General features: G+C 41.8%; 1 protein-coding gene across 2 annotated transcripts in view; it reads left to right on the forward strand.

Moving 5' to 3' along the window:
• PTAR1 (protein prenyltransferase alpha subunit repeat containing 1) overlaps positions 1-25401 on the forward strand; it is a 41120-nt gene that overhangs the window by 2006 nt on the left and 13713 nt on the right. For both annotated transcript variants that reach the window (XM_075021814.1, XM_075021815.1), the window contains exons 2-3: positions 5353-5522; positions 20498-20564. In XM_075021814.1, coding sequence (XP_074877915.1) covers positions 5353-5522; positions 20498-20564 — 237 coding nt within the window. The remainder of the gene's footprint in view (positions 1-5352; positions 5523-20497; positions 20565-25401) is intronic.

Genomic DNA, 25401 nt, shown 5'->3' on the forward strand with positions numbered 1-25401 from the left:
CTGCCTCTGGAGCACCAGGTTGCAGACATGCTGGCCAGACATTTTCATGTAACTCGGAGACATCTTGTCTTCCTGCTGGTGGTCAAGACAGTCGTAAGCAGCTGCAGTCCCTGGCAGATGTTGTCCTCTTGAATTGAGCAGCCTGTTCATGTCACAGATCCAGGTTTGAATTCTTTTACATGGCATCTCCTGGCTCCACTAAAAATAAGGGATCTGCATGTGTGTGATGTTCTTTTTCACATCTCATACTTTTATCCCCTACTCGTCTCTCTTCCAGCATTTGTTGTCCCTTGTTTTTCACTGTTCACTTTCCCCCTTTGCATCTGTCAGAATGCGTGTTTTGTTCTGATAGGTTCATGGTTTCGTAGGTTTTAAAGGGGGTGTTGTCTCTGGTCAACACTAAAAAGCATGTAAAAATACAGTTTTAGACTAAGTAGAATGTTGGATTGTTGTTTCTCTTTCTTTGCTTTAAATTTGCAGCAAGATTTCATCCTTTTAAGACAAACTTACTTCTAACTAATTATACAATACAAAATTCTTTTTGCCTTGTCTGCCTGATAGCTACACTTTCTTCAGCCAGATAACTGTGTCGGCATGCTTGCTTTCAATTTCGTAAGGCTATGAAATTTACTGGAAGATATTTTTACCCGGCCTTATAAGCATAGGTCACGATAAAGTCATATACTTGAGCTATCCCCCTGGAACTGAACGGATTACCAACAGTGAGCATGAGCAGATCAACATATAGTTTCTTTCTGAACTTTGCTGTTATTTTGCATGTGAAGTCAAACAGAAATACTCACTTTTCAGAAAAGTACATGAATTTGATGGATGTAATCGGAAGGATGAACTCTCAGATGGTAGCCTAGCATTTGTGTACAAAATCTGAGGATACCATTTATGGTTTGCCAAGAATCATTTATGTCACTGTAGCTCTGATAATTTTTTGTCTCAATTCATCACAGTCTTAATGTAGGAAAACCACCACAGTTCATTTTGTTAGATATGAAACTCTGAATCAAGGTCTTTCCTGGTGTGACAGCAAATTTCTCTGCAGGGGGTTTAGAAAGAAACATATTTCCTTAAGTCTTTGCTGTAGCTGAGTATGAATTTTTTCTTGCCAATGCTCTTTTTGTTAGATTGTTTAATACCTTTGTGCAGCATCGGTACTTCCAAATATACCATTAGTAAGTAAAAATAATTTGTTTGTAATAGTTAGTGAGAGGGGTCATCAGTGCAGAACTTTGTTACTGCAGCAGTTTCCAATCAAGTGGAGATTAATGTGAGAGCAAACAAAAGGAAACTCCTAAGGAGTGAAAGTGTCATATTTATAGCTTCTTTAGAAGTAAATATTGGCTAGAAGTACTTTGGATTTCAGTAATATATGTTTCATTTATGTGGTGTTTCATTTATGAAAGATTTTAGTTGTACCACTAAGATAATGGCTAATCATAATGTGCAAATTCATTTATTATCTGAAATTCTAAAAGAGAATCATGTGTATATGACACACTGCACAATAAGGAAAAAAAAAGTTTTAACTCTTGGATTTAGGCACTCTCTTCCTTAGCTTTCAAATGTTGTAAATTTGTTAGCCATGTAGTCATTTCATGAGACTTATTTTGATGTAAAAATATACACTTTTCAAGTGTCCATGCTCTGGATTGTCTTCCAGTATTAAAAGCTTTACTCAGCTACGTAGGTCCAGCCTTTATTGTCAGGAGAATCATAGTTGCATTGTATCCACTGATTGTGCCTTGTTCAGATCTCCCAGCCATTGTTTAATATCCTCTGTCTAATTCTGTGGGGAGAGATTGGGTTATTTTAAAGATTATCTTCCAGAAAAAAATGAGAGAAGGAATCTTCACATGGGCTACCCAAAGCTGAAGACCTGTCATAGTAGCATCACAAGAAATGCCTCCTTCCCTAGCAGTGCTGTGGTATTGCGATTATGTGAAAGAAGGAACTTTTTTGTATCATCATGGTTTTAAAAGTATAAAGAAGGTTGGCTAGGGCTTATTTGGGGAGGGCCATTGAATGTCTGAGTCAACAGACTGGGACTCTTGAAGCAGGTCCTGCAGTGGCTTCTCAGTACTGTTCTGCCACAGCTGAGGTTTGCACTGTGGACCAGGTCTGGATTGTACAGCTCCATGGTCTCCCAGGTCTCATCTTGCACATCTTCTTCGGCCTCAGCACGGGCTGAAGAAGCTCTGTAATGGCTGCAGACTTCATGACAACCCAGCTAAAAATCTTCCACTAAGTTCTGGCTGCTTGCATGGTGTATTTTAGGAATGTGAACAAGTGTGGTATCCTGTAAATACAGAGATAATTCATGCAGTTTTTGGAACTTGGTGGTGCTTGCTTTGAGGAAAATAAATGTAAAAGCACCAAATAACTCCTAAAGTTCAAGAGGCAATATCAGAAAACTGGGATAAGGAGAGAAACTAAATCTTACTTTCATAGTAGATGGTGCTTCTGGTAGTACAAAATATCAACAAACAGCAGCCCTCAGTTGGTGTCTCCTTCAGGATTGTGAGCAGCTTACACCTGTCACTTGACCTAAATGGAAGCATCCTCCATCCTGCAATGAGTTTGGGCAATCCTGTCATGAACAGGCACATCTTCTGTCACGTGGCCAGGGGCGGTTTGCACAAGATGAAGGGTACTTCAGTCACTTCATTTTACAAGCACTAATTCAGTGGCACCTGCTTACAAGTCTTGCTGCAGAAGCTTTCTTTGGGTACACGATAGAGCAGAGGCAGTGTCTCTTCGGCTGACACACCTGCCCTGTTACTTACTCCTGCAGATCGAGGAACCTTCAGGAGCAGAAATAGATGGTGGTTTGAATGAATTGTTTTGACTGTGAGGTAGGCACCCCATCTTGGATAAATCTGCCCTCCTGGTATTTTGCATTGTGAATTCTGTTCCTTTTCAGGAGCTGAATGCAACATGTGATTTCTGAACCATATGGATCATCAAAAACAATACCAAGGTGTTGGAGACAACAGTTCTACCAAATGACAAGTCCTGGTTTGCATCTTAGCAAAAACTGAGTAGTTAACAGATAAACCATTTTTTGTGTTGCACTGTATCATGGTGAATTTCATTATGCAGTGGTCTAGTCCTCTGCCAATTTTGTGTTCTGGAGTTGGGGTGTTTCAGGCTGACTTTTTGGCTCTGTGCAAAAAACCCTACAAGTGTGTCATTTTGATATGTTTAAAGCAGTGTTGTGAAACTTACCTCACCTTACCTCAACTTTTGTATTTGGTAAGAAGTGAAGGTGTGGATGGATGGTTTGGGTTTTTTTTTTTTCTTTCTCTCCTTGCTGTTTACCTTTGGTATACTGTTTGTAAGCAACAGCTGGTAAATTCTTGTGGTAATTCACTGAGTTAATTAGCAAAGCTGTGGGTGACTGCATCTTCATTGCAAGTGGGAACCTGTATGTCCCTATATGCAAGGCCAGGCAAAGTTTGGCCGAGGACCGAGTTTAACATTCATAAAAGAAAGGTGCCAGCAGTAAGTACAAACTTCAGGCTATAAGGTACCATGTTGAAAGAAGCAGACCGGAATGTCGTTTTAGGTCTAATCTGACTAGCTTCTTGAAGAGCTTAACTTGTGTTGAGTGGAGCAGCAGAGATGAGGATCTTGCTTTGATACCCATTGCTTGCAGTTCATGGGGTAGGAAAACACCTGTTTTCCTCTCTCAGAGGACCAGGGAACTGTAAGAGACCTGGGTGTGTGTTTGGAGACAGAGCCAAGTGATTTGTAAATATCTTACCTTGAGTTACTTGTGCTCTTTGTGGCTTGTGATGTATGGAAGATTAAATCTGCTTTCTGAACAAGCAAATATATTCTTAAACAAGGAGATGGCGTCACTCTTGATTACTTTCGTATTAATCCAGTGAGGACACAGAACTAAATCGGTACACTCAGATTGTCCAGTAAGAAAATTAGGTTAAGATAATTGAATTGGGGTTGTGGGGCTGACGCTTGTAGTGTATCTGTAGACCTTGTATTGAGAAAATTTAAGTTGGAGGATATGCTTTCTGAGATCACAAGAATTTTTTTTTTTTCCCTAAGATCTGACGATGTCCCTCCTCAGCAACAAAATTTTCCACTAAACAGGAGTTGGTGGAGAAATCATGCATAATGGAAACATAAAATAATGTTGCTTTCTGACCAAACCAGTGTGAATGCTTGACAACCTGTATTTGTTTCTAAGAATCTGTTAAAGCTGCATTTCCAACATCCCTACATACTAGAGAAAGCTGAGGAAAAAGTAAAATATGATATGGCCCTTTCAAACTAAACAGCTGAGTCTCTTCTGCTTTGTTTGCTGGTATGAATCTTTGTGGCCATCACTGTTGTTATTTTTTTAAAGCCTTGATTAAAGCCTCTCACACAAAGTTGCTGTTTAATCAGACCAGCATCTGTGTCTCAAATCTTACCCCTGTTCAGCAGACTGCCTTGCATAGGAGAAGGGAAAATGGGACGTGTGGAAACGTACATGTGGAGGTGCGCACGTTGCTGTCTATGTGACTTTCTTTTGCCTGATCTTTGATTTCAAAGCACCTGGTCGTGCTGCTGCAGGGTGCACTTGGGTACATTTGGGTCAGTCAGGTGCCTTTACTAGTTAACATGTTTTGTTTCACTTGCAGTAGCAGTTACAGCTCCATCACATCTCCAGCACAAAGTCAGGGGTACTTGTCTTAATGCAGCTGAGTTAAAATGCTTAGGTGATAATCTAAAAATACAAATAAAGGGGCCTTCCTCGTTTAGGATCTTTGGGAAAAATCTAATAAAACTTTTCCTTTTATCTTAAGATTGAGAAGAGCCAGAATCACCAAAAGGAATCTTCCTTTTGAACTCATTCTGGTTCATCTAATCATGGCTATTACTTCCATAGTCTTCAGCAAGTCTTAAAATATTTCTGGTTTGCTATCACTGCAGCACTGGGGAGCTAATACAAAATTTTGTAGTGGCTCTTAACTCAAAACCACAACCGGCTTTTATATTGTCTAAATAAATTGTGCAGAGGTAAAATACATTTACTTTTTTTGCTCAACTTAAATCTTTATTCATGCCTTAAAACATGTTTGAATCATTCATTTGCCAAGTTAATATACTGTGTAAGTTTTGCAGAGGATGGCTTTCTGAAAATGTATTTTACCCTACCTGCAGTTCTGCAAGAATCAAGAAGGTGAGTTGAGGATAATGAGTACAGGTTTTGGTAAAAACAGGGAAAAAGGTGATGGACTAACTGGGTGGGAAGCATTGCCAGTCTGCTCTATTGAGAAGAATAATTGGCATCTACTGGAAATAAGTTTAATTATTTCTTTCTGTTTTTTTAAGAGATGAGATTGGATTAATACCCTGCCCTGAAGCCAGGTATAACCGGAGCCCTATCGTCCTGGTAGAAAACAAGCTTGGTGTGGAAAGCTGGTGTGTCAAGTTTCTTTTGCCATATGTCCACAATAAACTTGTCCTCTACAGACAAAGAAAACAATGGCTGAACAAAGATGGTAAGTTACCCGTTTGGAGAATAGTATCTTATGTGATTCTTGATGCACATTTTTTATTTATCATAGAACCATAGAATCATTTAGGTTGGAAAAAACCTTTAAGATCGAGTCCAACTGTAAACTTAACACTGCCAAGTCCACCACTAAACCATATCCCTCAGCATCACATCTACACATCTTTTGAATACCTCCAGAGATGATCACTCAGCCACTTCCCTGGGCAGCCTGTTCCAATGCTTGACAGCCTTTTTGGTGAAGAAATTTTTCCTAATATCCAATCTAAACGTCCCCTGGCACACACAACTTGAGGCCATTTCTTCTCGTCCTATCACTTGTTACTTGGGAGAAGAGACCAACACCCACCTCGCTACAACTTCCTTTCAGGTAGTTGTAGAGAGCAATAAGATCTCCCCTCAGCCTCCTTTTCTCCAGACTAAACAACCCCAGTCCCTCAGCCGCTCCTCATAAGACTTGTGCTCCAGGCCCCTCACCAGCTTCGTTGCCCTTCTCTGGACACGCTCCAGCACCTCAATGTCTTTCCTGTAGTGAGGGGCCCAAAACTGAACACAGGACTCGAGGTCTGGCCTCGTTGTACAGGGGAACAATCACTTCCCTTGTCCTGCTGGCCATGCTCTTTTTCTGATAAAGGCCAGGATGCTGTTGGCCTTCTTGGCCACCTGGGCACGCTGCTGGCTCCTATTCAGCCGGCTGTTGACCAACACCCCCAGGTCTTTTCCTGCCGGGCAGTTTTCCAGCCACTCTTCCCCAAGCCTGTAGCGCTGCATGGGGTTGTTGTGACCCAAGTGCAGGACCTCGCACTTGGCCTTGTTGAACCTCATACATTTGGCCTCGGCCCATCAATCCAGCCTGTCCAGATCCCTCTGTAGATCCTGCCTTCCCTCAAGCAGATCAACACTCCTGCCCAACTTGCTGTTGTCTGCGAACTTACTGAGGGTGCATATTTTAGTCTATGTTGTCTATTTTGGATTGTTAAGGAATTACAAACAGATGTGACATGGGAGATATTTGACTGCTTACAAAGTGTCCTGTTCAGAGCAAGAATGAAAAAGGGTAACTGTGGTTTAAGAAACTGATTTTTTTGTTCATGGTTTCAGGTCTCTTCTAAATAGCAGTCAGCATAAAAAATATTCTTACTCTAGACTTATCTCAGTGTCTTATTTCTGGTGTTTATTCATTTTTTTTTTTGAGGCTTCTTTCTAGTATCTTCTACCTGCTGCGGCATTTTTCACATTTTCGTGTTCCAGAAAGAGGGATATCTTTTCTGTTGAAGAACACCTCGTGACTATTCACAGAGTTTAGACCTTTGGTGTCTCACATGCACCTGGGTTTCAGTTTGGGCCTGTTACTATATTTTAATTTTTTTCTGTTTGCGTGAAACTAACCTAATCCATAAAACACTGGCTGTGTCCATTGTGCTTTAAAATGACTGTCTTCCCCTCCTGGAATGCACCCAACAGCCACTATTCCTTGGGTTGTTGCCATGGTTTAAGCCCAGCAGGCAACAAAGCACCAGAGGCTGCTCACTCACTCCTCCCTCCTACCTCCCACTCCCTGGTAGCAGGAGGAGGAAAAGATATAAAGAAAAGCTTATGGGTCAAGACAAGGACAGGGAGGGATCACTCACCCATTATGGTCATGGGCAAAAAAACCCAGACTCAACTTGGGGAAAAAAACAGAATCAATTTAATTTATTACCAATCAAATCAAAACAGGATAATAAGAAATAAAACCAAATCTTAAAAACACCTCTCCCCACCCCTTCTTCCTTCCCAGCTCAACTCCACTCCTGTTTTTTCTCTACCTCCTCCCTCCAGCAGCGCAGTGGGACAGGGAACACGGGTTGGGGTCAGTTCATCACACGTTGTCTCTGCCGCTCCTTCCTCCTCAGAGGGAGAACTCCTCACTCTTTCCCTGCTCCAGTGTGGGGTCCCTCCCATGGAGACAGTTCTCCACAAAGTTCTCCAGTGTGAGTCCTTCCCACGGGCTGCAGTCCTTCACAGACTGCTCCAGTGTGGGTCTGTCATGGTTTAACCTCAGCCAGCACCTAAGCACCACGCAGCCGCTCGCTCACTTCCCCACTACCCAGTGGAATAGGGGAGGGAATCAGAAAGAAAGGTAAAACTCATGGGTTGAGATAAGAACAATTTAATAGAACCTTGAGGCACACGTCAGACTTCCCCATCTTTTCGCATCACCCACGAAGTGCACCCGGGTCCTTGAGCAAAAGCAATTCCACGAATGGGGTTACCTCTGCCTGAGGCAGCACTAAACCAGACTGTCTTCCCTAACGTATTTTTACTGTGCACTACAGGGGCTTTATGCCCTTCTACAGCACGTAAAAGTTCTGACTGGGCAGGGCCATCCTGATTGGGGCAGATCCTCTGGTGTTGGCTAACCAAGTGGCTTTCACTCAATGTGTATCCCAATGTTTGAAGGTCCCAGCCCCCATTGCTCTCAATGTAGCCTTTAACAGTCCATTGTATTGTTCAGTTTTCCAGGAGGCTGGTGCATGATAGGGGATGTGATAGACCCACTCAATGCCATGCTCTTTGGCCCAGGTGTGTATAAGGTTGTTTTGGAAATGAGTCCCATTGTCTGACCCAATTCTTTCTGGGGTGCCGTGTTGCCACAAGGCTTGCTTTTCAAGGCCTAGGATAGTGTTCTGGGTGGTGGCTTGGGGCACGGGATATGTTTCTAGCCACCTGGTGGTTGCTTCCACCATTCTAAGCACATGGCGCTTGCCTTGGCGAGTTTTTGGGTGTGTGATATAGTCAATCTGCCAGGCTTCCCCATATTTATATTTCACAGCCATCACCCTCCATACCATGGGGGCTTCAACCGCTTGGCTTGCTTAATTGCAGCACATTTCACATTCATGGATAACTTGTGCAATAGCATCCATGGGCAAGTCCACCCCATCTATATGTTGCATCTCTTCCCAGGTGGCCTGAGGTGTCATGGGCCCATTGAGCCATAAATAGCTTGCTCTTATGTTGCCAGTCCAGGTCCACCTGAGCCACTTCAATCTTGGAAGCCTGATCCACCTGTTAGTTGTTTTGATGTTCTTCAGTGGCCCGACTCGTGGGTACGTGGGCATCTACGTGACGTACTTTTACCATTAGCTTCTCTAGCTGGGCAGCAATATTTTGCCACTGCGCAGAAGCCCAGATGGGTTTGCCTCTGCGCTGACAGTTGCTCTGCTTCCATTGCTGTAACCACCCCCACAGGGCATTTGCCACCATCCATGAGTCAGTATAGAGACAGAGCACTGGCCACTTTTTGCTTTCAGCAGTGTCTAAAGCCAGCTGTTGCAAACAGACTTTGCAAACTGACTTGATTCACCTTCTCCTTCAGCAGTTTCTGTCACTTGTCATATAGGACTCCATACAGCAGCCTTCCACCTCCAATGCTTTCCCACAATGTGACAGGACCCATCAGTGCACAGGGCATATTGCCTCTCATTTTCTAACAGTTTATTATACAGTGGGGTCTCTTCTGCACACGTCACCTCCTCCTCTGGCGATATTCCAAAATTTTTGCCTTCTGGTCAGTCCGTGATCACTTCCAAAATTCCTGGGCGACTGGGGTTTCCTATGCGAGCCCGTCGTGTGATCAGCGCAACCCACTTACTCCATGTGGCATCAGTCGTGTGATGTGTAGAGGAGACCCTCTCTTTGAACATCCAGCCCAGCACCAGCAGTCGGGGTGCTAAGAGGAGCTGTGCTTCCGTACCAACCACATCTGAGGCAGCTCGAACTCCTTCATATGCTGCCAATATCTCTTTTTCAGTTGGATTAGAATGAGCCTCGGATCCTCTGTATCCCCGACTCCAAAACCCCAGGGGTTGACCTCTGGTCTCCCCAGGTGCTTTCTGCCAGAGGCTCCAGGTAGGGCCATTCTCCCCTACTGTGGTATAGAGCACATTTTTAACATTTTGTCCTGCCCGGACTGGCCCAAGGGCTACTGCATGAACAATCTCCCGTTTAATTTGTTCAAAGGCTTGTTGTTGCTCAGGGCCCCACTTAAAATCATTCTTCTTCTGGGTTACTTGATAGAGAGAACTTACAATTGGACTGTAATTTGGAATATGCATCCTCCAAAACCCCACAACACCTTAGAAGGCCTGTGTTTCCTTTTTGTTAGTTGGTGAAGACATAGCTGTTCTTTTGTTGATCACATCCATTGGGATCTGATGATGCCTGTCTTGCCATTTTATTCCTAAAAACTGTATTACATATACATATATATGTAAATTCTTCTGTACAGGTCCCTTGACCTTACTTTGTTTTGTGACAAAACCAGCTTTCAGAAGGATTTGGTTTATTTTCTTCCTTTCTTGAAGACTTCTGCTGCTGTGTTGCCCCATATGATGATGCCATCAATGCATTGCAGGTGTTCCGGAGCTTCACCCTTTTCCAATGCAGTCTGAATCAGTCCATGGCAAATGGTGGGGCTGTGTTTCCACCCACGGGGCATTCGATTCCAAGTGTACTGGATGCCTCTCCAGTGAAAGCAAATTGTGGCCGGCACTCTGCTGCCAGAAGGATTGAGAAAAACACATTAGCAATGTCAATTGTGGCATACCGCTTGGCTGCCTTTGATTCTAGTTCGTATTGGAGGTCTAGCACGTCCGGCATGGCAGCACTCAGCAGCAGCATAACTTCATTCAGGCTACGATAGTCAACTGTTGGTCTCCACTCGCCATTAGACTTTCGCACTGGCTATATGGGACTATTAAAGGGTGAGTGAGTTTTGCTGATCACCCCTTGGCTCTCCAGTTGACAAATCAACTTGTGGATAGGAACCAGGGAGTCTTAGTTGGTGTGATATTGCCACTGGTGCACCGTTGTGGTAACAATTGGCACTTGTTGTTCTTCAACCCTCAGCAACCCCACAATCGAAGAGTCTTGAGAGAGAGCAGGCAAGATAGACAGCTGCTTAATTCCCTCCATCTCCAAGGCAGCTATATCAAAAGCCCATCGATAGCCCTTTGGATCCTTAAAATACCCTCTCCTCAGATAGTCTATGCCAAGGATGCACGGGGCCTCTGGACCAGTCACAATAGGGTGTTTCTGCCATTCACTCCCGGTTAGGCTTACTTCAGCTTCCAATACAGTTAGCTGTTGTGATCCCCCTGTCACCCCAGGAATACAGATGGGTTCTGCCACTTTATAGCTTGATGGCATTAGAGTACCACTGTGCACCAGTGTCTACTAAAGCCTTGTACTTCTGTGGGTCTAACATGCCAGGCCATCGAATCCACACAGTCCAATAGACCTGGTTATCCCTTTCCTCCACCTGGCTGGAGGCAGGGCCCCTCTAAATCTGGTCAGAATGTCCATTACCCACTTCTTGTGAAGTTGACTCAAAAGCCCCTTCAAGAGGATCAGAAATAAGATCAGCCCTTCTACTCTGTTTGGAAACTGGAGCGGCATTTTTCCTGGGAAAATTCCGTGTTGTGGTGCTTTTTCCTTGCAGCTCATGTACCCATGCATTTAGGACCGAGGTAGGTTTTCCATCCAATTTCCTCATGTCCTCTCTACGATCAGATAGGTAGAATCACAGGGCACCTCGTGGTGTATTCCTTCTGTATTCTCTCTCTGGCAGAGGAACGCACACTCCTAATAGCTGAGACATTGGTCCTTACAGGTGAGGAGTGGGACATATGCTCTTTGATTTGCTGGACATCCTGGGACAGCTTCTCCACAGCCACAATGCAGGCTTGTATGGAGGACGTAAGATTTTCTTCGCGTTGCTGGAGTTGCTGAGTGATTTCATCCACCATCGGTGCCTCTTTGTCTTTCCAGGTCATTACTACCAGTGTGTTGGCATAGGACGATGGTGCGCTCCGTACAAACTTCCACCACATGGGTCACGTGCATTGGACTTTGTCTGGATCTTTAGGCGATTGTGTGTTATCTGAGTCACAATAAATCATCTGTAGTACGGCTAATTCCCTCAGGTATTGGATACCTCTCTCCATGGTGGTCCACTTGCTTGATAGACATACAATATCATCCTGAAAAGGGTACCTTTCCTTCACACTTGAGAGGAGTCGCCTCCAGAGGCTGAGGGCTGGTGCCCCTTTTCCAATTGCCTCATCAATGCCACCTTCCCTGGCAAGCGATCCCAGCAGCTTGGCTTCCCCATCTTCTAATTCCAGGCTACTAGCCCCACTACCCCAGCATCAGAGCACCCAGGTGATAATGTGCTCACCCATACAACAGCCAAAATCTTTTCACATATCCCACAGCTCACTCAAGGATAGGGATCGGGTGATTACCTCTGGTTCTACCTCTTCCTCCTGTTCCTGTGATGACACTGGTTCACCTTCATCCTTCGCTAAGTGAACTGGGTTTTTTTGTATATTTCTTCTTCTGTATGGGGGCAACTGATACTGATACAGGAGTTGGAGTGGCCACAGTGCCTGTCACCTTGTTGTTAGATCCAAGGTCCTTCTCTTCCCCTTGAGGATACTGAGTGGTATTAAACAGGGTTCGACAGGCATGGGCTAGGACACAGCACATTGCAGTGAGTTGTGTCTCCCTGGAATTGTCAGGGTGATGACAGCATACTTTTTCCAAATGCTCTGCTAGTTTTTCAGGATTCTGCACTTGTTCAAGGGTGAAGTTCCAAAATACTGGAGGTGTTTTGGAACACCACCCTAGGCATTTGCCCATACTACCCCACACACCCTGCCACTTGTAATTATCCAGCCTCCGGGCAGACCTCTGGGTGATCTTCTTCAATAGTTGTTTAACCTTAAACAAGGCCTGAACCACATTCAGTAATATGCTAGTTCCTAGCAATAGGACCATACTGGTCTTGAGATCCCAAGGGTATTCAAATTTTCCAAAATTCTCGAACACCATTGTAACTAGGCTGGGGAAGAACGGTGTCTCACCCATAGATTGGCTCTCTGAGGAAGAAGGGTGAATGGTGTAATTATTAATAGCTTCCCACAGATGGCTCCCGAAGTATAGAAGTGACAACAATGCTGAGTGCAAACACTGGATTAGTTCCACAACCGGTAATTTTATCATACCGTAAGCCAGTATTACACAATACATCAAAGTGAAAACCTTAATCCACCTCCCACAGATGATAAACAGTAGCACAGGGACTACATACAGCAAGTGGGGTGATACATAACAGAACTCTGAAAACAAGTGCCACAACTCTTAAGAACACATAAATCAACACAGTGACCAGTGACTATTAGACCAATGTAATAAATGCTTGTAACAAATTCATTTTAACAAGCTCTGGTTAGGCTTGTTGTTGTGTCAACCCTTCGTGCCCCACGTTGGGCACCAAAAGGGCTGTTGTGGTTTAGCCCCAGCCAGCAACTAAGCACCATACAGCTGCTCGCTCACTCCCCCCCACCCATGGGATGGGGGAGGGAATCGGAAAAAAAGGTAAAACTTGGGTTGAGATAAGAACAATTTAATAGAACAGAAAAGAAAAAACTAATAATGATAATAGTAACACTAATAAAATGACAATAGTAGTAATAAAAGGATTGGAATATGCAAGTGATGCACAATGCAATTGCTCACCACCCGCCGATCGACACCCAGTCAGTCCCCCAGCGGCAATTCCCCTCCCTCATTCCCCCCCAGTTCCTATACTGGATGTGACATCACATGGTATGGAATACCCTGTTGGCCACTTTGGGTCAGCTGCCCTGGCTGTGTCCCCTTCTTGCTGCCTGGGCATGAGAAGCTGAAAAATCCTTCACTTAGCAACAACTGAAAACATCAATGTTATCAACATTCTTCTCATACCAAACTCAAAAACATAGCACTGTACCAGCTCATAGCACTGTACCAGCTACAAGGAAGACAACTAACTCTATCCCAGCTGAAACCAGGACAGAGTCCCTTCCATGGGCTGCAGTCCTTCAGTCACAGACTGCTCCAGTGCGGGCTTTCCCATGGAGTCACAGCCATCTTTGGGACATCCACCTGCTTTGGCGTGGGGTCCTCCCCGGGCTGCAGGTGGGCCTCCGCTCCCCCGCTCCCCTCCGTGGGCTGGGGGACACAGCCTGCCGTCTCACCAGGGCTGCAGGGGCATCCCCTCCTCCCCCGCTCCTCCTCCCCTCCTGCCGCACTGACCTCGGTGTCTGCAGAGGGGTTCCTCTCACATCCCGATCCCCCCACTCACGGCAGGTTCCCCCTCTTAAATCTGTTACATCCCAGAGGCGCTACTACCGTCGCTGATGGGCTCGGCCTGGGCCAGCGGTGGGTCCGACCTGGAGCTGCGGAAGCTTCCAGCAGCTTCTCACAGGAGCCACCCCTGCAGCCCCTCCACTGCTACCAAAACCCCACCACACAAACCCAAAACAATTGTGTTGACTGTAACTATAGCTACAGCAATCTCCCTGGTTGCTTGATGAACTGGAGTTAAATAATTATGTTTTAAATAGTGGGATGCTAACAGACATCTGAGGCAGACTGTAGCATCTAGTCATCACATAACTAACATGCTGTACTATCTTGAACAGATAGGTTTTGAGAGTAGGTCTGTGTAGATCAAGGAAAGAGGTGTGGTTAGTAACATCTCTTTCTTGATACAACTGCCATTTGCTTTTTCTCTTTAATTTTTTAGTACTATAGTCTGTTTCACTTTTAAGTGTGTGAAGCCAGCTGTACACTTACCCTCATTAAAGTGTAGAGTAAGGGATGATCAGATGGTGTTAGCTGAGTCCATAAGCATGCATTTGAGCTTCCTTTGTGTTCAGGGATGATATGGAGAAAGAAGATTGAGGTCTTTAGTGAATCTTAGCAAGTGAGCATTGTTAAGGCAATGAATGTTGCCTAGTTTTATTTGCCTGAGGGCAGGGTCTAGACTTAGTAAACAGACTGCGATTCCTTATTACCAAGACGTGGATCTATAACACAAGCATTTTGAAAAGAGTAGCATTAAATGGCAGAGAAGGTTTGCAATGAGAGCATGAAGGTGCTTGTCTTCTAGTGGATGGGGAGAGGTTGTACATAGGAACTTTCTACCTCTTTGCAAGCCAGATCATGGTAAAGAGGAACCCATTCCACTGGCAACATACAGTTTTCCAGTGCTGGCACTGTACCTTGGGTGGTTAGAGTTACAAAGCACTGGCTTGACACTTGGAGTTAATTCTCCATTCAGAAGAGTAGCTTAAGAAAGTTGAAGTGTTTTCATGTGTTGTTGAGTATGGCTGACCTGTTGATTGTCCGTATTTTATTTTTATCTAACTGATTTTGTGTGTGTGTGTGTGTTCCCCCCAAACAGAAGGTTGATGTCATGTCATTATGTGATTATCTAGGAATAGTGTTTTGTGGACTTTGTAAATTTTACATTGCCCTTTATTTTTTATTTTCACATAATTTATTTTCTTTAATATTCTCTCTCATTACAGACATCTTTAAAAAACTTTTATTCCTAGGGGATGTGTATTTCTAACATGAGTAACTTCCATTTCTTACTTGGTCTCAGTGGTTTATGGTTGGACCTAGTAAGACCTGGATCTTTTTGATAGCTGCCACCAAGTTGCTGCTGATGCATTCAGTTCTGATAGAAAACAGTGATTGTGATCTGATTGCAAATTCAGAATTTATAATGCATCAATTATAAAATTTAATAAGAAGAGCTTTAATATAAGGAATATAAATTATGTTGACTCTGATATATAGCCAGAAACAAATTCTAGCATTTAAAGAGATGAACCTGCTAGCACAGGCAGTCTTAGCAAGACCAATGGTTCTCATTGCAGTGTTTTTTGCAGGTCTGAGGTAGGAGTTTGTGAGGTGTATTTTGATCATGCTGCAGGTCTTCTGCAGGGAGACTTCATTTTGGTCTCAAGTGTTATAGAAAAGTCCTCCAATAGAAATTGCCACGCAGGCAAAAACTTGTCTCAAGCGAAAACACAAACCACTGAGATTTGTGTCACTCTTGCATTGGGAGGCAGGGGACTGCTGACAGCTGTTTGCTAAAAGGCAGCTGGGTGCTAACGTGCTGGCACCCCTGCTCCATTCACACCGGTCCAGGCACTTTGTTGTGTTGGCACTGTGGCACATGCCTATCCACCGGGACGGTACGATGCGCTGATCGCTTGAAGAGTGTCTCTGCTTCCCTCCCAGATGAAGCTTTGCAGAACCCTTCCACTTAAAATGCAGACTATAACCCAGTGTTGGTAAATCTGGAGTGGCATGAAGTTTATATGACTGCCAGTTGGTTGGGACTTGTTTAGTTTTCTTCCTTTGAAAACAAAACTCCATTCTCCTTTGTTTCTTCAATTACAAAAGTCCATTTAAAATGTGTGAGGAGAGGTGATCTACAGTGTTTTCATGTCTATTGATATTTTGTGTCACTACTGTAAAACATGATTAGGACCTCCATGTTAATAACCTGTTTGTAAAGTCAGGTACAGCTTATAGAGTTTAGTATGTTTTACCATAATTGAGTTTCACATTTGATAGGAAATTTTAGCAGAAACTGAGCTGCAGTGGTGGAGGGAATGAAGGCAGAAGTCTTTCCCAGCTGGACTCACAGAATTGTGTCTAACGTGGCATAAGTAAGCATAATCTATCAAGAGATGTTACATTTTCTGTATATTTGAAATATCTTCAAGGCTTTTCCTCCAAATTCCTTTTTGTAGACAAAAGTGCATGCTTGGATTTTGGCAGAGTAGTTGTTTTCTTCTGAATATAGGTATAGATTTGTTTATTACTGCTACAAAAACTCAATTGCATATTCTATTGATCCTTGTAATAAACAGTAGTTTCAAATGTAGTCTTGTTACCTCTTTTGTGGTGTTTGAATTACTGTAAGCCATTTTAAATAGAACAGAGAAGAAAACCAGCATGCTGATTCAAGTGTGTGCTTTTAGATGTGGTGTCTGATATTTTTCTAGCAGGATCCTGGAAGAAGGAAGTGCTTTATATTCAGTCATTGATAGCTTACTGTGACAGATGTTTAATTCAGTTATGTTGTCTTTTGGATACTTGGAATCCACAATCATGACTACTTCCCTTATGGCTATTGTTCCAGTTTAGAAATTCTAATTTTACAATATGTTTTTGTCCTTTCTCCAGTATTTTTTTGATTTATGAATGCATATTATTTGTATTATCACAAGATGGTTTTCTGAAATTGTTACAAACTTCTCTTTTTATGCAAAGTATTGTTGTGCACGCTCCCAGAATATCCTGACTTCCTATAAATCTGTGTTTCTACTTTTACAACACTCTTCTGAAAAGCGCATCTTAGTGCAATACACTTATAAAAATAAAAATCTGGATACAGCCATATTTAAAAAGAAAATGAACTAAAAACATTGTCATGTTAGTCCTTTTGCAGCTGGGGAGACTTTCAAGTACAAAAAGACATGTATGTTGTGAGCACCTATGATGCTATAGTTTGCTTAAAATGTATCCAGCAGAAAGTACTTTTAAATTGTAAATAAAAGACATTGATTTTTGTTACTGACACAGAGGGAGCTAGCGGGCAACTACTGTCATTGTGTGCCAGATCTGTCCTAAGACTTTCTATTGAAAAGTGGCTCAGAGGTTACTAAAATTGTGTCATTTGACATCTCTGGCTCAGAATCCACACTTCATGAAATCTTCATCTGTTACATATTGCACAAAGCATCAAAGAACATCAACATGAAAGAACTGGGTAATGCTTTGAGATTTTCCTTGTGTCTGCTTCTTTCCTTTGATAATGTTCAGGACACAGTGAACCTCTGTAATGGGAAAACAGACAAAATGGTAGACAAGCTTCTCTTCAAATTGGGCTTGATTTGGTGCTGTTCCAGACCTTTGACATTACCAGAATAGTCATGTTAACTGGAGATCATGACTTAGTAGGATAAACAAACTATATTGTTCTAAGTGGAGTCATGTAGACTATGAAAACAGTTTCTAAAACGTATTCAAAAGACTAAACTAGGCTGTAATAAGCTTTTGCTTAACATGTCTTGTCAACCATATCATATACAGTGGTAGTACCTAATAATTACTAAAACCATTATTCTATTTAGAAAATCCAACACTCAAAAATTCAGAATTTTTTATGACTTGATTCAGAACTGCCTCTAAATCCTGTTTTTTGTTGCAGCATTTTGCTGCGTCTCTACTTTTATCCTGCACTGCACAGTTTCATTTACCTTTCCCTCCTATAGCAAACAGATTTCCCCCTGTAGCAAATGAAAAAGTCCTGCAGACATCTGTTCTGTTGCACAGTCCTGTTGCATCAATACTTACCATGGTTGAGCATTGGAGTCTTCAGATGCAGCCTGCTGACCTCTTGGCAAAGCGATAAGCAGCTGAAAATAAACTTCACCATGGGAAGTGTCAATCAACCTAGATTTGGTGTGCTGAACTCTGCATAATATGTTTCAAAAATTATACTAAGCCAGCAATTTGCTGGCGGTCCAGATTAAATATAACTTAAAGCAAGTTTAAAATATATGTGACTCTTTTGTCTAGGGGAGAAACTAGTATTAAAGTTTTTTGTGTTTTGAATTTTGTGGGTTTGGGGGTAGAGAGGGCTGTTGTTTGTTTGTTTTTGTAAATAACCACCAGTTGGAGACAAAGTTGGCTGAATGGGGTAAAAACGCAATTAAACGAATAAACGTATTTAGCCTTGCTTTGTGTTAGCAACAAAACTTGCAATTCCTGATATTATTTTTTTTTCTTTGAAGAAACTCTCAGTTGGCATGTAGTAGGTACTGTGAATTTGATGTAAAAAAGATATATGTTACCTTGGAGGAGTTATTATTAGCTTTTGGCCTGTAGCATTTTGAAAGGCAATTTTTGTGTATTGTTTATGGCACAAGGTAATAGTAGCAGAATAATCAGAGCACTTAATTACTTATATTTGTGATATGTAAAATTGAGATTTTTAAAAATACAGAATAACTACTGATATTTTGCGAAGGTAGAATTGAAACTTAAACAAAACAATGACAGCTCACAATTTTAACTATAGATCCTTATAAAACTGGTATTTTGTTAAATGTTGCCAATGAAGTTTTTGAATGTAGATTGAAACATTAGCCAGCAAAATACTTAGTAGGTGTTTAATTTTACATATGTGAGTAATCCTGGATATTTCCATTGGGCAATTCATCTGTCTAAAATTAAATAGGCGTTGAAGAACTTTGCAGGTTCAGGGATTGGACAAGTCAAAGAAAAAGCTTTGTATGCTTAGGCAGCAAATTAGAAAGCTTTGCACATATGAGAAATATTCATTCCCTGGCAGCAAAGAGGGGTTTAAAAGGAAATCTTTCATTAAAGGAGAAAAAAAATCTCAATTAAAACTCATGAAAATGGAAAGTTAAGTTAGTGCCTTGAGATAATTTTAAAAATACCACCGTAACAGCTTAGTGCACTGAAGAATTCTGCCCCACCCCCCCCACCCCCCCCCCATTACATGGTGAAATAACATGTTCCCATAAGCGGGAACATCATGGGAAGCACCATATTACTTTGCCGGACATAAATGAACGAGCAGTCATACAGTAATATACAAAAGTACTCCACTTTTTTGACCCACTTAAATATTAACTTCTCTCAAAGCTTGATTCAAAGATACACAAAGCCATGTTCCTTTGCATTTTGAATTAATGCACTCCATTATTGTTGCATTTCATCAGTGACTTTTTAAAATTCCATTTTACAGTCATACTAACTGCAGTGACCAGAGGTGTAGTTCCATGAGAATACCCTCTTTTTCCTTTTTCTTTTCCTTTTTTTCCTTAAAAAGTAATAAAGTGCCTCTTATTTGCTGGAAATCACCTGGAGTACAATCTGTTTAGTATGTTAAATGCAGGGTGATTAGGAGAGAATGTAGCCCAACTTCCTTGGCAGTAAAAGCCTGGATAGTCAACTTCAGTTTTGAAGCAAATTTCTTCTTCTTACTCAATTGCAAAATTACCGTGTAAATTTAAGAATTGTGTTTGTGGGACAGGTTAACTGATCTGACGCTGTGTCTCCTGAGAGCAGAGTTTAAGGGAGCCAACACAGCGATAGTCCCTAGTATCTCAAGCTTAAGTGGAGATGCCTCTTGAATCCCTGCTGTTACCCTGGTGGGACTCAGCACTGCTCAGATGGTGCAGTGGACTGCAAAGGGATAGGTTACAATGAAATTACTCTTCCATTCTCAGCAACTGTATACCTCAGTCTTGTTTTTACGACATTGTTAAAAATAAGTGTAATACATAAATCTACAGTCTGTCCAGTGCTTAAATGCAGGGATACAGACAAATGTTCTGTTTGTTCCTTTTTTAGTGAATTAGTCTTAAAACCTCAGTCTGAAGGAAGGCTGTCACTTCAGAATATGTTTGAAGTGTTTTCTGTGCAGTTAGCAGTTATTTTGTGATCCTGATTCATCGTCATGGTGTTTCATATTCCTAGCTACAGGTTTTTTATAGTATGTGTATTTTTTGTAATGGTATGGTATATGGCAGCCACCTGCAGCTCAGACTTTTACTGAAATAGTAGGGTATATTTTTGATGGTACTATCTTATTTAAAAATAAAAATTGGATTTTCTTTGGAGAATTCTCTGTTTATGCTACATATAGTGTGTCTGCAATTTAAATCACTAAATACTCACAGATTCTATGTAATGGCTGTCCCTTGCTGAGGGCATACTGTATGTTTGTTTATAGCAGTACAGACAGAGGTCAGAAACTTCCAGCTGCAAACTTCTCAGATGTACGTTGTTAGCAAGACAGAAGTCCATTATTTTAAAAAGTGAAAAGGGAGGATATGGCAGATTTTGCTCCCTCTTAAATTAAGCTAGCATTTCTTCTGGAATGAGACAGGGCAGTGTTTTACAGAGGTGGGGGTATGCATAGGTACAGCAGCCCGTGGAGGAGAGACTTTGAGGAAGGACAGGGATTGCAGAGAGAATGCTGCTGTGTGTGAATCATTACTGATTTTTGTTTCTCTTGTTCAATCGTTTTAGAGCTGATAGATATCACATGTACCCTGTTGCTGCTGAACCCCGACTTCACCACTGCTTGGAACGTCAGGTATGTTGCACTCAGCAAATGACATCAGAAAGACCTGAGCCTTATGTTTGAGTCAGCTGTAAGCTTTGTTTTAAGTGGTAATTAGTGACACAGCAACAGCTTTTCAGCTGAAGGAATGTTAAAAATCTCTTCTATCCTGTATGCCTTGCAGATAGTTTCAGACTGCCTTTTTTTTTTTTTTGTATTGGTAGTGCAGGCTGAAGATTACACTGCTGCATGTGAAGGCACATGTTTGGCTCACATTTTGAGGGGATAGAAGTCCCGTTGAACTGTCACTCCTCTTCCCTTCTGTCAGTTAAGGAAGACCATTTGTAACCTTTAGATGGGCATATCATTTTTGCTGAATCACGTAGTGCCCAACTGATGCCTGCTGCCTTCACTGTTTTCATTTTACCCCTCCCTGAATATTATACATGAGTCCTTTTGAGGTAACAGTTCGATTTGCTGCCATTACCAGTGCAGCTCATCAAAGCTGAATAGACACATTGCAAGAGAAGGGGAGGAAAGTGGCAATCCTCTATTCCGGACACATTCTCCCCCACCCTGCTCCTTTCTTCTACCTGTTGGGATTATCTGTCTTCACCATTGGTCATGCTGCAGCACCTGACCAGGAGGCATGATGGAGGAGGAGCAGGAATTTACCTCCTTGCTCTTAATGGAGCCCACAAGCAACAGTTCTTTAGAACTCTGTAATCTGATAATTTTTGTGTAAATCTCAGAGGTGGGGGAATACTCTCTGCTGCCTAGGTAAGACTGGAGACAGTCTTAAAGGAATAGTTTTAGAAGGGCTGGAGGGCTGACAGAAAATTACATGTTAGGGTCCAGGAGGGCTCTCATTAAAAATACGACTTTTGCAGTTAAGATGCATTACTGCAGAAGGAGAAATTAAACCTGGAAAGATGATGGCTGTGGGTAGCTGTCAGCCCTAGATACGCCAAATTCAGCATTTTTTAAATTTTTTTTTCTTCTTTCACTGCTGGTGTAGTTCTGAAGGATTCTGCTGTGATCTGTAGCTTTCTAGCATCTCAGGTCTAAGAAAGGTGGATGAAAGTGAGAGCAAAGGGCTTACTGTCATGAAAATGTAAGGCTTGAGTAGCTTTCAAGTGATAAAATGGAATTAGAAGCATGTATAAGTGCTAGAGCTACTACAGTAATGTGGTCTTGTGGTACTTAAAACTGATTTCAGGTTTTTGGTTTAGGTTTTGTGGAATATTTTTAATGCAAATGTATCCATTCTTATTAGTCTAGCTTTTTTTCTGCCTGACAGCTGAAAGGGTTTGGTCTTACGTACATGAGAGGAGTAGTTCAAAGTTGTAAATGGAATTAAAAATGTTCAGGAATATGGATGAGGATTGTTTTCACTTTTATGACATATATGGTTTACCAAACCATACAAATTACTACATAAGGTGATGTTGCTCCCCAAATTCTTGGCCAGTGACCTGATTGGCAGTCTGTCTTTGAAGCTTCATTTAGCATTCGGAGAGAAGCCGTTATACCAGCCAGTCAGTAGCTGTGGAGTTTACCGCTGAGCCTGCTCTAGCCGAGGGACTGCATTGGTGAATCTGACCCTACGTTGTTTTAGGCTGCTGCTGGGAGTTTGCTCTTTTGAAGGGTAGGAACTTAACTGGCCCAACATTTCAGTTTCTTTTTTATTCTGTGAAATTCCTACTTCAGTAAATGACAGGTTAAGCTAGCCAGACGTATGGCATATACAGTCACAGAGTAGAGGACAGACTGTTCTGTACAGATGCTGAATGTAAATCCTTTTCTGAGCTAGTATAAGCTGGGAACTAATTGTGTGGGACTTGCACTTGGCTTGCAGAACTTGATGGATCTGCCGTGGGATGATTGTTTTCATCTTGCTCAGAGGATGTTTGTTGTGCCAGATTCATCTTAGTTTCTCCACACACAAATTCACTGCTTTATTTTAAGGGGGACGAGCGTCACAGACTCTAAGTAGCCTAGAAAATAAAAAGTGTAATAGTTATTTACTGAATAGCAGCCCTGCACATAGAGTGTTTCCTGTAGAATTTAATGACCCTTTCATTTTAGGCAGGGATAATCCCTTTTTCCTATGTTGAATTCTCTCTTGAGAGCTTCAGAGATAGTGGTTGACTCAATAGCAATGAATTTGGAGATACAGAGATTTGTTCGAGAGTAGGAAAAGGAAAGGAAAGGAGACAGGACTTGACAGAGCAAGAAGACTGGACTGGCGGTGTGGAAGGCTAATGAGTATTTCAGCTCAGCTGACAATCATAGAAGGTGGTATCTGGTTAATGAAACACAGGAGAACATAAAACTTCAAATGTGTTAACCACTAAGAAGAGATAGGTAATCTATCTTGACTTTGTAGCTATTCTAAACAATTGTAACATGCCTGCGTAGGTTTGTCTTTTATTTATTTATTTTAATTAGAAGTGACTGGGAAGCTACAGAAGGGCAGGGACTATAACCTAAACCATGAGAACTGTGTTGTGTAGGAAGGCATGCTAAAGAATAGGAGACGTGTCGCTTCTTAGAACTCAGAGGGAAATCCCTGGTATACTGAATGGGCAACAGGACATCCCCAGTTGTTAATCATGATTTCAGTTATCCTGTGTTTTTAGTAGTTGAAAAAACTTCCAAGTTAAAATGACCAAAATCTTTATGTAAGTGATTGTAAAGGAATTGTCATAGGTGTTTTTGTTCTTGCTGATATACTTGCTGGCAGGTACAATTGATCAAAAGTCAAAAGACATTAGATAACAAGATGCTCTGAAAAGTCAAATGTTTTTCTGTCAGATATCAATGGCTTCAAAGGTGTCAGCAAAAACATAAGGCATGTCAAAATCATTTCATATTATCTTTTATGGGAGCTAGAGTTTTGAAGGCTGAAAAGTTATCTATGGTCCACATGACAAAAAAGTGAGCTAGAAATTATATATCCAAGTTGGATGTTTGCTGAAAGAGCTTGAAAGAGGTTTAGTTGGGAGTATACGATACTTTAGTCATACATGTGATTGAAGTCCCTTAGTTGTGAATGGGAGGGTCTGTCATCTGAAAAATCTATGAAGCTAAAAACTGCTTTTCTACCACAGCAGTGAATCTTGTCTGTAATGTTCCTCAACTTTGCAAAAGAGTAAGTTTACTTTACAGTTAATGCTTGAATATAGAAAGAGCAATTTCTTCAACAAGAGTTTAGGTTTTGGGAGGTAGGTGGCCTGGTAATCTAAATCTTTGTTACATATGTACATGCATTTGTTTTGAGTGTTAGACTGATCTAGGCTGCTTTTTCATTGTCCATGTGGTAAGTGATTTTTACCAAAATGTCACCTTTTGCATTGCAGTAATAGGGCAATTATTCCACCTGTTCTAGTGTTGACATTCCCTGAATCTTTCTCTTGTCTGCTTTGCAAAAGTCAATGCACTGGCACCAAACAGTCTGCTCAGTCTGCCTCTCCTGGATGGTATACCTGGATTTCCTGTTGAGCACCTGCTAAAAGCATCCAATCTGAAACATGCTGGAACTTGATTCAGATAAAAGCAAATGTCCTAGTAGCTAAGTTTCTGATCTCTGCAGATGGTATCAGGAGCAAAATTTCCTTAAGGATTTATTTGACCGTTGGTTCAGTAGCGAAAGAAGGGTCTAGGCTAGTGCCTAGATGTATACATCTCACTATTTTTCTTGAATTTGAAATAATATGTTGCTCACTGTTAGTGTTGCCACCATTAGCTTCTGACTGTGGGTATACAGTTCATTTAAAGCAACACAAAGCCAATATACCAGGTGGAGTCAGTTTTCTACTGAAAACTTCCGAAACAGGCAGAAAATGATGGTAAGTGCTCACACTAAAGGAATATGTCAATTTTTTTGTGAGAGTTGGGCCATAACTTTAAAGCCACATTACGTGTTCTGTGTTAGACTGCAGAGAATTTTCACCTTCTTACTGGATAGCAGCTTTTTTCCAAGTGTATTTCCTTCCTGTCCCCTTCCCCCTGCCCCCCCCCCTTTTTTTTTGTCAGAAAATTGATCATCTGCTCTTCACCTACTAGTGCACCTCTTGCTGAACCTGGTGCCATGCATATCATTATGATGAACCATAAATTATGAAAAAAACCCAACCCACAACCCCCCAAAAACCAACCAAACAAAAAAAATCCCCACAACTCAAAACAAAAACCCCACACCAAAACACCAAACCCATGCCAAAATTGGTTCTATCTATTTCTTGCACTCTCAGTTTTTAAATGTGACTTCTGGAGGTTCTGGAAAATGCATGTTTCCTGTCTGCAAATGGTACCTTTGGAACTTACTGTATCTTTACTTCAAAGCCACTGTCTACTAGATTGGAGAATAAGATATGGAGACTAATGTCCTGGGAGTAACTGGTGATGGGGCGATGTCTACGAACATGTTCAGGACAGACAGTGAGTTATAAAGCTAGAAAGAAGAATAGGGTGTGGGGCAGGGAATTCTGCGCAAAAAAGGCAAGAAAGATAAATACGGACTTTTACTTTGCTCTGTGTTGGTGGTACTCTGGGAAGGGTTATGGTGGATGAACATTAAATTTTGTTAGGGCAAATTCTTTTATTTTTTTGAACCAAAAGCTGTTTTACACATAAGTAAATTCAGCGATTTCAGACCTTGTTGTTTGAGAAACATTGTACACACACAGACTATTTCCCACTTCCTTCTAAATTTAAGGATCCTTGATACTGTATCTTGAGCCATATTTAAAAACTAAAAGTAAGTGAGGGGGGGGAAGGCTGTGTGGAAGAGTTACTGTATTTTCAGATGTACGGAATGATCTAAGGGCTTAATTTCAAGAAGGAATGTTTAGTCATATGTGTAAGC

This window comes from Buteo buteo, chromosome Z (assembly GCF_964188355.1).
Source record: "Buteo buteo chromosome Z, bButBut1.hap1.1, whole genome shotgun sequence".
In the NCBI taxonomy this organism is placed as follows: Eukaryota; Metazoa; Chordata; class Aves; order Accipitriformes; family Accipitridae; genus Buteo; species Buteo buteo.